The sequence below is a fragment of the Perca fluviatilis genome, chromosome 12, assembly GCF_010015445.1.
Source record: "Perca fluviatilis chromosome 12, GENO_Pfluv_1.0, whole genome shotgun sequence".
Taxonomy (NCBI): Eukaryota; Metazoa; Chordata; class Actinopteri; order Perciformes; family Percidae; genus Perca; species Perca fluviatilis.
This window is the reverse complement of record NC_053123.1, coordinates 6,563,795-6,578,802: the sequence shown is the minus strand read 5'-3', so window position 1 is coordinate 6,578,802 and position 15,008 is coordinate 6,563,795. Positions and strand designations below refer to the sequence as shown.

The following is a 15,008-nucleotide window of genomic DNA, read 5'->3' as shown; positions in this document are numbered from 1 at the left end:
GATGGATGGAGCCAAATACAGGACCATTCTGGAAGAAAACCTGATGGAGTCTGCAAAAGACCTGAGACTGGGACGGAGATTTGTCTTCCAACAAGACAATGATCCAAAACATAAAGCAAAATCTACAATGGAATGGTTCACAAATAAACATATCCAGGTGTTAGAATGACCAAGTCAAAGTCCAGACCTGAATCCAATTGAGAATCTGTGGAAAGAACTGAAAACTGCTGTTCACAAACGCTCTCCATCCAACCTCACTGAGCTCGAGCTGTTTTGCAAGGAGGAATGGGCAAAAATGTCAGTCTGTCGATGTGCAAAACTGATAGAGGCATACCCCAAGCGACTTACAGCTGTAATCACAGCAAAAGGTGGCGCTACAAAGTATTAACTTAAGGGGGCTGAATAATTTTGCACGCCCAATATTTCAGTTTTTTATTTGTTTAAAAGGTTTGAAGTATCCAATAAATTTCGTTCCACTTCATGATTGTGTCCCACTTGTTGTTGATTCTTCACAAAAAATTACAGTTTTATATCTTTATGTTTGAGGCCTGAAATGTGGCAAAAGGTCGAAAAGTTCAAGGGGGCCGAATACTTTCGCAAGGCACTGTATATATCTCCATCCTTTTATCTCATTCAGGGAGGTCTGTTTGTTGATTTCATATCCTGTTCTGTGGTTGCCATTTTTGAGTAAAGTTATATTTTGTTGACCTCTTTATAGGCCTAGATGTTAAGTTCTTGGTTTTTGAAATCATTTTGTATATTTTGGGTGAATGCAAACCCTCTTTTTCAACAAAACTTCCTGTTTAGAGATGGTGAGATTAAGCCTTAAACAAAGTGGCAAAAAGATACAGAAATAAACATGAAACATGACCTCATGAGCAGGAGCTAGACATGACGTGAATACAAGTTTTTGTTAGGTTTGAATGATGAGCTGAAACCATAATGCAGACATAACGCAGAGCCAGAGTGTGAATTAACAGGTTTATTCAAAGTACTTAAGTATCAAAAGCAAGTCCAGGTTTCCAGGGTGGAGAACAGGTCCGGTGGTTTCCGGGCAGGAGTGGGTCCGTCAGAGTAATACAGTAGGCCGGCTAATAGGGGGGTCCAGTGGTGGTTCTCTGGTCCGGTGGATGGCAGGAGTGAAGCAGTAGCAGGAGTCAGGTTCCAATGGTAGCAGAGGAACAAGAGAAAGGATCAGGACAGGCACAAAAACAACTGACTAACCAGATAGCGCGGTTTATCAGGCACAAGACTAACTGTGATCATCTTGGCTATGATCTGACGCAGAGTGGAGGAATGACCGGCTATATGAACCAGAGGTTGATTGTGGTAGATGAGAGGCAGCTGGAACCCTGACTCCCGCATACCAGACTCCACTCCTGCAATTAGGACAGACAAAGGGAGGGAGAGAGGAGAGACAAAGAAGCTACCTAGGAGCAGCAGGCCTAACAGTTTTTAATTTGTGCATACACACAAGCTAAAATCAAATATAAATATACAAACGTTTCACAAATGAGGACCGTGTTATCTCAATATGAAATGAGTACTCCTTAAAATAAGAACTGTATGTCCTTTATGTAAATGTTTAGGTGTGTCTGTGCGGACATGGCACATTTATTTATGTATATATTTAGTTTTTTATTGTTACTTTTATCCCTTTGCTTATTTCATTCTCTTTTGATTTAAATTTTCCTTTAGTTAGTTACCTTGCTTGCATTGGTTTTTTTTACATTGTTATTTTTATTTTTATTATTATTGTTAATAGTAGTATTATTGTTAGTATTATCATCATCATCACTGGCTGGATTGCATAGATATGTATAGCCTATATATATATGAATTGAACATTGCAATGAATTGTACTGTAATGAATGTAAGGTAAATTAAGTGAATGAGTTGCAATAAAAGTATCAAATATAAAATAAAATAAGAACTGTTGAATCCCCTCTGAATACCCACCAAAACATTTATAAGACAAGATGATCTTGGGAAAAAAAAGTCCATCTAACAGTGAGTCTTGGTTTCCTGACAACAGTCTTTAAAAACCTACTAGTCTGACCTGTTGACAGTAATTTCCGAGATTCCCCAAAGGTAAACAATCTTGCTCCGCATCGTTCCAGAGAAGTTGGCCTTTCTCCTACGTACTCCTATATACACAACAGCAGCTATATCAGTACAAGACAGGGTAAATATTTTCATTAAGCAAAAGGCCTCCCTTCGTCCCCATTTCCTCTGCTGTCAATTAGGGTTACATGATGAGGGTGATCAGATAGAGATAAGCACACACATTGGCGCCTTCTCATCCTGTGGAGCTTTTTTTTCGGTCTTTTTCAGTGTGTTAGTGAAGGCTTGAGACTACATTGTTGTGTTGACATGAGTCAAACCTTTACCTTTGTACTCCTAAGTAAGGTAGGAACTTGTTTTCCTCATTGGGAAGCTCATGCGCGTATACTACCAAACAGTGAGGAATGCAACATCGTTTGGGGCTGCAGTGTGTTAAGTGGTCTAATGAGGTTCTGCTAAAGTTATCATTTCCCTTGTCTGGAATGGAATTCCCACCCATTTTCCTAAGCCAGTTACTGGATTTGTTTCTTTTATTAGGACAATTCACATTAATCAACAGTTCTGTAAATGCACCAGTGTTAGCCAGACGGCTAATTTTCAACTGTGGTCCAAGTCGCCTAGCATGCACGTCCTTATGGTGGGACAAAACCAGAGCACGCGGAACTCCATGCAAACACAGTGAGAACATGCAAACTCCAAACAGAAAGGCCTTGTCCGGACCTGGGATTGAATTCTGCAGTTCTGACTTGCTGTGAGGCAGAAGTGAGAACCACTGAGCCATCTGCTTGACTGATGATATCAGTCAGTTTAGGCCAATAAGCATCCATTACCAAAGAGAAAATGTCCACGACTGTGATGCTCATGTAGGCTACTGTATATTTTATATTTATCATATTTTATCTTTGCTCCCTGCGGCAGCAAAGAGAATGGGTCCAGGAAATCGGTTTGCTAGATTTCCCCTGATTCATTGATGGAGGATCAAATAAAAGACGTTACAAGGTTTAATGTAACAAGAAAGCCCCATGGCACAGTGACAGTGATGTATTTAAGAACCAGTGATCAGTCTTCATGCGCTCTGAGACAGAAAATCGGTGCAAGAATATGTTGGGTCCAAACATTGGGGATCCAATTCTGGATTAGACATAAAGGATGGTTTTGTATTGGATCTATTTCAAGATATGATACTGCGTTCCAGCTTAAAGGCGTTCTAAAGGATGAGTAAAGGCAGGGCCGGTTCTAGCCCTTTGGTTGCCCTAGGCAAGATTGAGTTTTGCGTCCCCAGTCTCGCCTGCCAGATCTCCACGCTGCGCGTGTCAGCGATAGAGTAGCAATGTATGTTCATTTTAGTTTCTAGCTTCCATGTAAGTTGGCACTAACATTTGGTATAGTCATAACTGGTCTGGCAAACCAAAGGCCAGTGTTTTGTTTCCAGATTTGTGTGCATGGTGACTTATGATGGGGGGGGGGTGTGGGGGTCCACCCCCTGAAAATTTTGAGCATTAAATACTTAATTTCCTGCATTCTAGTGAATTTTTATGCACTTTTTTCTTTTTCTTTTTTTTTTTTACCTTTTTCTGAATCAATTATTCTGGAAATATCTTTATCTAAAGGGAAACATAGATTACAATGCAAATATAAAACCATCATGGAATATTTTGCAGTAAGGCTCTCAGGCATTCTGTATTGCTTTCATCTATTTATTCTCCTTTGGATCGATGTTTCTAATTATATCTGAGTCAGCACACATGTAGCCTAGGCATCATTTACTCTTCCCACTTTTGCTTCTTTTGTTGAGGAAGTAACCACCTTAAATGTGCATATTAAAATTATTCACCTGAATGATACATTAATTCATTTTAATGAATTAATAAACCACTGGACTGTAATATTTCAGATGTGTCTGAGCAAGATTTCTGCTCATTTTCAAAACTTTGTGCACATTCAAAATACAGTATATCTCATCTGTGTTCTCTGAGGTTTGGAGGAGTCGTGATATTGTGAGAAAAATAAAGTGATAATACAGTAGGCTACTACAAGAATAAAGTCACTATATTTCAGAAAATAATCCATCTGCACCATAGTCTACTGTGCATTACGTGATTGCTCTGTTGATACGGTAGATGTCAGACCTTCTGACAGACACAGAGCCCCGTTTGGGACGCTGGTCTCTGAATGAGACAGTTTAGGGAAGTGGCTGTAGGCTATGCTGCTCTACATCGGAGGTGGAAACACAAAACTACGCAGAAATAGGGACACATCTGCCGCAGCATACCCACAGCAGAGCACGTCCATTATAAACCTGAAGCAGCTCCGTGTCTGTGCCGCTGCTCGTCTCTATTTCTACAGCGAGAGTGGACACTAAGCGACGCACAGGTCTGCTTCAGAGCTCCGTGTGTTTAAGTCTGACCCATAGACTGGAAACGTCGCATAATGAAAGGTTGACAAGTAAACGTGTGACTGAGGGGGCGCCCTAGGATGATCATGTTTAATGAACAGGTTTTATTTCGCTTGTCGTTCTAATTCTATTATTAATGAAAAGTAGACCTAAGGACGACACGGCGCCCCCAGCACTTTTGACGCCCTAGGCAATCGCCTAGTTCGCCTATAGCAAGATAGACACAAAGGGAATTTTAGATGTGTCATTATGGAAAGACAAAAAGGGTGTGAAAAGACAAATTATCTACACATGGTTGATGCAAACTTTGCTGGCTAGCTACAGCTAATATGTGGCCTACAGTCAGACCATTGGCTGTTTGTGGCGAATCAACACAGACTGCACAAACTTTGAGTCAAATTAGAAAAGTAGCTTTGTGTTGTGTCTGAACAGATAACTGAAATGCCACTGTAGTGTCTTATAATGTTGAGTTCTGGTGTTTCTGTTCGACACCCCGAACAAAATGTAATCACGTGTGCTAATTGCATGATGGGAATTCCACAGATCACATTTCACTACTGTTTAAACGTGCAGAGATAACTGATTTTTTTGGTCAGTTGAGGACATTGCAAATAAGTTATGATCAAAACATTGGAATATTTTTCAACTTGTAAGTTATGATATACACATCCAGCAGTTATGTAGCAACATTATCATTCATTTGTCCGCTGTTAGGTGCTAAGCAGATAGTGTACACTGAAAACGCGTGCCTGCTAGAAATAGAACCAACGTCTATTTTCCCACGACACGCAAGTGTGTTCAAAGCATTTCCAGGCAAAATAGAATAGGAAAAGATGTTTATATGTCGTTTAGACACAAATACATATTAATAAATGACATGTTAATGTTTGAAAGTGTCTAGGTTTTGATATAAATGCAGATATATAAATGTAATAAAAAAAATTAGATTTTCTAATATTGCACCTGTCAATACCCAATAAAATATTCTGTAGCCTCTTTTGCCATCAATACTGCAGACGTTGTCAAATCAGTATATATTTATGTTTAACATGGTATTTCATTTTATCAATGGGAAACATACATGTGTCCAGACAAGGCTAGCAGCAGCAGCACCGCATCAGACACGTTTCTGGTGTGTAAAGACAGAAAAATCCATGCAGCCGCCACGCAGCTAACACGCAACAGAAACGCCACACAGGCAGTGTGTAACTGGCCTAAAGTTGAGGGCTGGATTGTTAAACAGTGAGCTGAAACTCAGCTTTAAAGCTCTGTAAGGCTCTGATTCAGGTAAACATTCTCTGTAGGTTCATCATTATATGCGACCCGCGTTGTTTTCACATTGTGATTTGATACATTGTTACTATAAACTGATTTTAAATGGATTATATAAAGCACATTATATATTGGCCAAAGCCTTTGACAGTAGTATGTAATGGACAGCAGTGATAAGAGTGCACATTCTTAATTACCTTGCACAGCAGCTGAATTTTCAATATCACAAGATCACGCGGGAATATTGGCATGACAAATCACATGGAAATCCATCTTGTCAGGCATCAAGTAATATAGTTGGTCTATAAACAGCAGCGGACTGGACCAATTAGCGTCCTGTGTGAAGCTACTGGCAGCTCCGGGTGTGGTTTAGGTGGGTGGCGGCCCAGACTGTTCATCAAAACAATCATGGCGGACGTGATGGACAAATGGCTCATCCAATCACCTGCTAGATATGTTTTTGAAAGTGTCTGCACTTTTCCAAACCAGTTTCCAATGTTGGCTTCTCAGATGGTTCTGTGTAACAAACCATCTGGCAAACAGAAGTAGCACATGTGGAAATATTTTATGGCATTCATTTCTGGTTCTCTAATCCTCATATAGAATATATTTTATCCGTGCGTGAAAGAAAATACTCTCTCACACAAGTCAAAAAGTATAAATAAGAAAACAATGTAATAGCTCCCGTGTTGTGCCGTGTACAAATGTATCACTGCTTTTGAGGCTAAGTGCAGGCGACAGCGCCCTACAGCAGCCTCCCCTCACTAGTTACCAGCCAGTGGTGTGCAGCCTTACTTATTTAGGTCACAGAAAAGGCAAGCCACCAGCAGCAGAGTGAAAGACATGAATTGTTTGTTTACTTACTTAAACATTTTTTACACTATTTTTCCTACTAATACCACACTGTAAAAATACTGTCTTACAAGTAAAAGTCCTACATTGAAAATGCCTCTTAAAGTAAAAGTAAAAGTATATATTTATAATCAGGATATCATTCTAGAAACTGGAAACGATCCAAACAGTTCTGTCAATCAACTGAGAGTTTAATCTGCTAATCATTTCAACTGGACTTGTAGGTCGTTATATTGTCGGGTAGTTTCATTTTTCACATTTTATAAACTACTACATGTGTTTTGTGTGCAAAACTATTAATGTGTAAAGTAACTAGTAACTAAAGCTGTCAGATTAATTCAGTGGAGGAAAAAGTACAATATTTCTCTCTGAAATTTAGTAGAAAGTGGCATGAAAAAAAAGAAAGACTCAAGTAAAGTACAAGAACCTCAAATCTGTCCATAAGTACAGTACAGGAGTAAATGTACTTAGTTACATTCCACCGCTGCACATACTGAATAGCAAGCTAAGGGTCATAAGAAATTCCGTATGTGAGCTCAGGCTGGTTGTGAAGGCAGTGGAGCGGTAGTTAATGAGTGGTACAGGGAGTTATAATTGGACAAAATGGGATAGAGAGGGGGCTAGTGGTGGAAAAGACTCTTTAGCCTTGTTTTGTTCCACAGACTACAGTTGGAGAGTTGTGAATGAACTTTTGAACTCATCTGAGACGGCTTGTGAAATGAGAGTATGAACACATTCTTGTGCAGAGACGACTCCACTTTAAATAGGAGCTGTCCACTGTGCTTTGTTTTAAAGCAGACACTGAACACAACAAATCATTCTAGGATCTATTTGTGAATGTGCACAGTTTCTTGAGCGTGGGGGATGGAGTGTTTTCGTAATATGTGCAGTGAAAAAATATGCTACTAGTGCATAATGTAGCAGTCCTGCATCAATGTGTCTCATCATTTCATAAATAATATTACACCACTAAATATTCCATGAGGACCGCACTCAAAGACAAAATTGTGAATATATTCACATACTGTATTTCATCATAGATGTGTTGCAGTATTTTGCAAAGTATTCAGAAATTGCAGACCTGAGAGAGTTTTAATAGAAAGTGAATCTAATGCTGTGACAGGATATTAATCTATTCTAATTTGCATTTATTCATTTAAACCACGACATTGCCATATGAGATCTTTGTCATGATACACATACGCAGACACAATAAATGATAATATTGAATTATCACCCACCAATAGTTTGGCCAATACTTTTTTTAACCTCCTTAAAAGGTTTAACATGAGAAGAGTTTGTCAAATAGGACAATAAAAGAGCATCAGAGACACAGCACCACTAACTATAATATCACACCTTATTCAACTAATAACAAATACTCAACACAGTGCTCGAATTACGTGGGAGCCAGAGGGAGCCGAGCTCCCATAGAGTGAGGACTGACTCCCATGAAATCAACAAAGTCAAAAATCTGAGGGGTTCTCTCATATTTGAAGATGTCTGCCATATGTGGCATTGGAATTTTATCTTAAACAACGCTCATTATCTATCCCTGTGCGGTCTCTTACCATTAAAGACGTTAAATTAAAATATAAAATATAGGCTACTACGGGACGTAGACTTGAGCCTACCCTACGCTCCTAAACGCAGCATGACTGCACTTCACCACCACACCACTAGGCTATGTGAGCCAACCGCAAACGATCCATTTGACAGCGCTCGCAAGTCCGAAGAAGTTACCTTGCTTTTAGCTTAATGTGCTTTTGAGGTAAATACCACCAATACATCTTAAAAATAAATACATCTGTAGCTATCCTCTTCCATTCAGAGCTCCGGGAAAAGTTCCCAGATATTTTGAAACACCTGTCAGCAATACAATGCAATCTCTGATGGCGGAATATTCAGTAAATGGGCTACCTGACAACATCTCAGTGCAAATTACCTGAACAGGAAACTACCTGCACAGCTAATGACATTTTGACAAGTAGTGAAATTATAAGGAGAGTTATTCAGTTTCTGGCACATAAGTGTTGCACCAAAATAAAAGCAGCTGCGAACCTTAAACATTTATCGCAAATGCAGTTCATATTGTCATGAAAACACATTTTAAAGATGGACCACGAGGAATTCAACACACTGGGGCTGGACCATCCGTCACCAGACGTGCTCACAAGTCTCTGAGCTAGAGTCCAAGTCAGGTCTCAAGTCTCTGAGCTAGAGTCCAAGTGAAATTTCTGAGCTAGATCCCAAGTCAAGTCTCAAGTCTCTGAGCTAGAGTCCAAGTCAAATCTCTGAGCTAGATTCCAAGTCAAGTCTCAAGTCTCTGAGCTAGAGTCCAAGTCAAGTCTCAAGTCTCTGAGCTAGAGTCCAAGTCAAGTCTCAAGTCTCTGAGCTAGAGTCCAAGTCAAATCTCAAGTCTCTGAGTCCACATATTTAGCATTTAGTGCTTATATTGTTTGGCCCTTGTGTGAAGTTTTTAGCCTGGAAATCCAGACCCAAATCCGAAAGATTAAGGGTCTGGCATTGAGTAATGAAAATGGCCCAACTCGAGGGGCGGCACCAAGCATGCATTTGAAAAATCTCACTGCACGCAATTGGATAACACTACGACCAATCACAACAATACACGGGGTGACGTAGCCAGAGCCCCATACGCTTAGCTACCAGTAGAGCTAACTGGTAGATTAAACTGTCGTCATCTGTTTAGCTCGCCTCTGGCCCGCCTATATCAGATACACCGATGTGATTGGTGCAGCTCGGCTACCAGGGCGTAGTTAATGAGCATCATTACTCAATGCCAGAGTGACTCGCTGAGCAAATTCAAATTGTGATCTCGTGAGAACTCTGGATTTCCAGGGTATGCAGTGTTTGAAGCCAAAGCTTGTGATGAATGACCCAGCAGCTGCCGGTGCTTCTTGTTGTCTTCTCTCATGTACGCAGCAGATACGTTAATATTGCGTGTTTCTGAGGTAGGTTTTAGGTTATAGGTTACGCAGGGAGGGGAATAACATTCAGCTTCACCAGATGTTCCCTAAAATTAAATGTTGTTCACGAGACCCGCATCTCGTGTGTGTCCGAGTCGAGTCTGAAGTCTTTTGAGGACGAGTCTCAAGTCAAGTCTGAAGTCACTGTGTGTGCGACTTATATGCAATTTGAGTCCCCATCTCGGACATGTGTGAGTGTATGTGCACCATTATAGTAAACAAAATACCAGAGTTGACAACTGGTGCTGTGCTATACTGTATTAGTAAGCAGATACACACAAGATAGCAACATTGTCTTATTCAGTAAAATAATAAAAGATACATATATGTTTTTTTCACAGAGAATAAAACCAACCAGTTACATTCAAACAGCAGTGTGGAGTCAATGTGTCAAGACTACCAAAGGTAAATATAGTACAGTATGAACAAAAACTTTCGACGTTGCCCTCAATGCTTTTGTCATACTTCACAACATGTCACAAACGTGTCACTGGGAACTTCACAAACCCTTTGAAGAGTCCTATGAAAATATTTCACACATAAATACACAACTTAAATGGTACATAAAGTTACTACATTTGACAGACGTCTCTTGCTTTTCCACGGTTGTAATGAAATTACTGTAGCTTCATAAAAGATTATGATGCATCACAACACAGTAAATGCTTTGGTTTATGAAGACTTCATACTGCTGTCAATGTACATGAATCGCTTGCTGCAAATCACAACTGGGGCAGCCATGAATGTAAGCTGTATAGTTATTGAGTAAATGGAGAAACTGTCCTGCAGATCTGGCATAAAAAAAAGTACAAAGTGTACTGCATGTGTGATACTGATAGATGTTGCTTAGAATACAGTGAATACATGCCTGTGTCTGAAATATACCCTTCACCTCAAACATTGGCAACCAAGAACAACACTAATATGTCACTTTACCTGTTGTGTGCGGAATCAAATGCTGTAAGCCATCACTGATGAGAATATAGAGACATTCAGAAATCATTATAAAAAAATCATGTTAACATACGACGACACTGCATTCTCAACTACGTTTTGAGGGAAATGTATTTTGTCCCGGATTATGTTTGTCTTTGGCGTATCACAAACCGAAGGGAGGCCCTGTGTGGAACCAACAGTCAACGTTGACTTGCTTATGTTAGCCTACATCATGTATGTCACCTAACGTAACTTGCGTAGATATTTGAAGTTATGTAACAGACATGCTTCTATGAACCCAAACCTTGACATTTCTAAACCTAACCAAGTAGTTTTGTTTCAATTCACAACGTTAGCATGTTTAAAACAGCTGAAAAATACTTTCCCCTCATATAACGTGTCTGAGAATGCAGTGTTGTTGTATGAGAACGTCATTTTTTTTTTTTTTTAGTTTAAATAAGTTTAGACATATTTTTGTCTTCAATACTCTTCACTGAAATAGTAAAGAAAACATGCCCTCCGTAAGGTTGAACGTGAGGCTTCGCATTGCAGACTTGCGCCATTTCTTTCAGGAAACATATTTATGTCTGTTCTGCTAGTACGGCATGAACAACTTACACATAAGGCAGTGATGCTTTTCTTTCTTCACTTTCAAATACAGGAAAAATAGAAAGGGGACAGACTCTACCAAGGATGATGGAAAATAATATGGACAGACAGATACATGCTTGTATATTGCAAGCTCCTGTCCCATTTCCCACCCTCCCTTTTTAAAACACAGAACAAGTAGAACAAACAACTTCTCTAACAACGTCCCCACACACTGTCACATAAGACGGTTGCTTCATGGTTAAATGCATCTAAGTATAATGTACTCATAAATACTTTATATATAAATCATGCGGACACAATCGCATGTTCAACTTGCCCTCTTATCAGAAACGCTAGATTTACAAAACATATTTACATCAGCTGATAGTGACTTTCCAGCACTGTTCCCAGCATTATGGACGTTGTGATAAAATTGTTCTAAAATGAATGGGTTTGTGTGGATGAAAGCATACATGTAAAAGATTTCTGACCTGGTTTAGACACAGCCATCTTTAGCTAAATGCTTTACACAGAATGTTGTTGTTTTTTTTGCAGTATCATATTTGCACAGTTTCTTGTGAGATGTGATAATATCATCACTTTCGAATAAGGCTGTGTTCAGACTGACATTGGCACTTAAAAACGCTTTGTCGCTGCTCTGTCGCAGTGGGCTCCGGATTGAAAAATCGCAGGCTCGTCCTACAAAGAAGTCCAACCTGACTCGACTTTTGCTGCAATGCAATCCAGGCATTATATGGAAACGCACTGCATTGGCCAATCAAAAAGGTGCAGGTTCACATTCTTCTCTAACAATGTCTATGGTAAACCTCACAATCATCAGGGCATAACAAAAAAAAATATTTTCACCATGATAAAGTTCAGTTTTCTAGAATTTTCCTTCATATTGTTTTAACTCTTTGGTGTCTTAGTTTATATGCTAACACGATACTCACATGCCATAGGCTGTGTTTCTTGAAAGTGTTATTGGTTGCTGTAATTGTTTCTCTCGCCCAACTATAACGTATTAGCCTGGCTCCGCCCTCCTACGTACTTCCGCTCAATTTTCATTTTCCTTCAGTACTCCGTCTGGGTTTGCGGTATATTCTTGGGTTTTCTCCGGCCAAATCTTTACCAGTCCAGTCAGCGAACAGAGGGCGTGGCTGAGAACGATGACGTTGAGGTCGTGCGCTAGTTTGAGTTGTAGTTCCGTAATGGCGGCGGAGAAAGATGCGAGCGAAGCCATTCGGTCCATTGTGGCAACGCTGCCGAATATCCAGAAGTTAAAGCCCGAGCAAGAACAATCTTTGCTGAATTGTGTTGGGGGGCCATGATGTTGTGGCCCTCCCCCCCACGGCATTCGGGAAAAGTTTGATTTTCCAGCTCACTCCGTTAGTGGTGAAGGAGTTGGCTAAGGCTAACGCTAGTGATGCTAAGCCAACGTCATGACCAAACGTTAGCGATTGGTTATGGCAGATCCAGAGTTGCTCTGGGATGTTCCAATAGTTGTAAACTCATAATAAACCTACAACCGCAAGTAGGAAGCATAAAGATACTTACTAGATTTGGCTAACAAAATTACCTTTGGCTAAATTGTAGAATGCATTTTTTTGTACTGGACAGGATTTGTTCCCCTAATTCTTACTAATGAAGCACTAGTATGAAGGCATTGATTCACAGCTAGGACAAACCATTGACTGCATAAAAGAAGTGGATGTAGCCACCGTGACATCTCCCATAGGTTTGTGGACTACAGTTTTGAAGCCTTGGGTTTTTTGGGGCATTTTGGCTGTCGCCATCTTGTTTCTTTGGAGCCAGAATAACCGTATTTGGGCGATAGTGTGGAGCTGGGGAAGAGTGAAGGGTGGATCTGAGTAAGAACCAGAGGACACCATGGTAGCGACTTGTCAGTCACAAGTTAACCACGCTCCCCCGCTTCATCGTCTATTTTAAAATAAATGGGACCCTAATTTACTTAATGTACATGATGTTGTATTGAAGAAGACTAGAAGCTAGCAATTGAGACCATAAACTCATTAGGAAAATGTTTACTGAGGTAATAAATCAAGCAAGAAGAAGGCTAATTTTCTCATAGACTTCTATTAAATCAGACTTCTTTTTGATGCAAATGAGAAATGATGCAGGTATAAGGCACTTCCACATTGGCTTCACTTTTCAGGCCCGGAAGTTGCCGCTTGCAACGAACAGAAGGAAGTATTACAGCCACCAATAACTCTTTCGATGTATGAGCATTGTAATAAAATTGACATTGAAAAATCCAAAGCAATCCTTTAAAAGTCATAGATGTATAACTCAAACTGGCATTGCTGGATCATAATTCCTTCTTTCATTGTTAGCCCAAAACATTTTTAACACAGTGCTGTTTTCGGTCTGAACACCTGATAATGCTTATATAGTGGTTTTATTTAAGTAATCTCAGAGGAGTAAGGCTAAAGACAGCAGTGAATGGGAATGTGATACATAAATGTTCAGAGCCAGGTCTTCCAACTTCACCGTTACATTCGAGTGTATAATGAGTTGATATTGGAGTACATGTGATTGCAAGATGGCTTCTCGGTGATAAGATTGTGTTAACATGTTACATTACAGCCTAACATGTGGTTAACAGGATGCACAGGTCACTAAGGATCACTTAAACACGCTCAAACATTAGCATGATGAAATCTCAACAAAAGAAATGTGGCTTGTAAGTTAATATATGATTCTCTAAATCATCTCCGTTAACCGCACACACTGAAACAAACACTGAAACAATTAAGAAATATATTGAATGTTTACATGAAGCTGGCAACAATTTTGAAAAAAAATGTAGCATGTCAACTTTCAATAAATACTGTATGGTATTTATTTCATTTTCATTTAATAAACAAGAATACGTTCAGATAAATTAAGTTTAACATGTGAAGGAGATAACATAGCTTGAATATATTATCTTGCACCTGTTAGACATCCTATCTTCATTCCGATTCCGTATTGAAAATAAAAAAAATTACAAACTAGGCAGGCAAGGACTTCTTGGTTTGGCACTAACCATGTCAATAGAATTTACAGTGTAACCGAAGGCTTTTTGTGCCCCAAAAGGACAGTCAAAGCGGTTTATTAACCGTTAATATTCAGCCATGTCAAAACTATTTTTGTCAGGCAGAAAGGTCGCAACGCTATTGTGATTATCAGAATGCATCTTAGGTCAAGTGAAGCAGTTCAGTGTGAAATTGTAGAAAAAACACAGCGCAGGAATAGTTGAATCGAGCTCGCCGTTCAGTTACTGATAAAGGGCCTGTGTCGCTGGGACAATTTCCTTCAGTTGGGTGAGAGCCTGGGTACACTATCCTTTTCCACACTCGGTGCTTCCGACATTGTATCAAAAAGGAAAAGGCAAGTTCCCCTGGTTGACACGGTCGCTTTCAACATGCTGCAGTTTTAAAAAGGGGGGGGGGGATGGGGCGGGCAGGGCTTGGAAAGAGCGTTGTGGTCAGGCGAAGGGGCTGTCTGACTTTAGGATCGAGGCGTCGGCGTCGTGGCAGCCCTTGCCATTCATGTGTTCTGTGTGGCCGTCGATGCTGTAGCAACCCTGTACCTCTGTGATGGAGGACGCCGTGTAGGAGGCGGAGCGCAGCGCATCCGAGTGGTTTCCCACGCTGCTGCCAAACTGGATCTGATACTGGTTCCAGTGCCTCCTCAGAACCGCTTGGACCTAACCAGACAAACCACATTTCACATATTAAAAAGGGACTGCTAATGAATCATGATTTGAGACGCAATTAAGCTTTATTTAAAGTAAAAGTATACAGTAAATACGTTGAAGCTTTTGGACTCTTTTTGATCATATCTTCAATACGGTTTTCTTTTGCTTTAAACAGTGCGTGTAGACAGTGCGACAACTATATATTTGG

At 40.0% G+C, this 15,008-nt stretch overlaps 1 protein-coding gene and 1 long non-coding RNA gene across 2 annotated transcripts in view; both read right to left on the bottom strand.

Moving 5' to 3' along the window:
• Positions 1 to 967: 967 nt before the first annotated feature.
• LOC120569780 lies at positions 968 to 1,724 on the bottom strand. Its single transcript, XR_005640971.1, has 2 exons — positions 1,258 to 1,724; positions 968 to 1,118 (listed from the first exon to the last, which is right to left on the bottom strand). It is a non-coding gene; the product is annotated as an uncharacterized LOC120569780 (long non-coding RNA).
• An 11,773-nt stretch (positions 1,725 to 13,497) lies between these two features.
• The window catches only part of calcrla (calcitonin receptor-like a), a 48,449-nt gene continuing 46,938 nt past the window's right edge, over positions 13,498 to 15,008 (bottom strand). Inside the window, exon 13 of the mRNA XM_039817849.1 lies at positions 13,498 to 14,809. Within this exon, the coding sequence (XP_039673783.1) occupies positions 14,588 to 14,809 (222 nt within the window). The 3' untranslated portion in view covers positions 13,498 to 14,587. The remainder of the gene's footprint in view (positions 14,810 to 15,008) is intronic.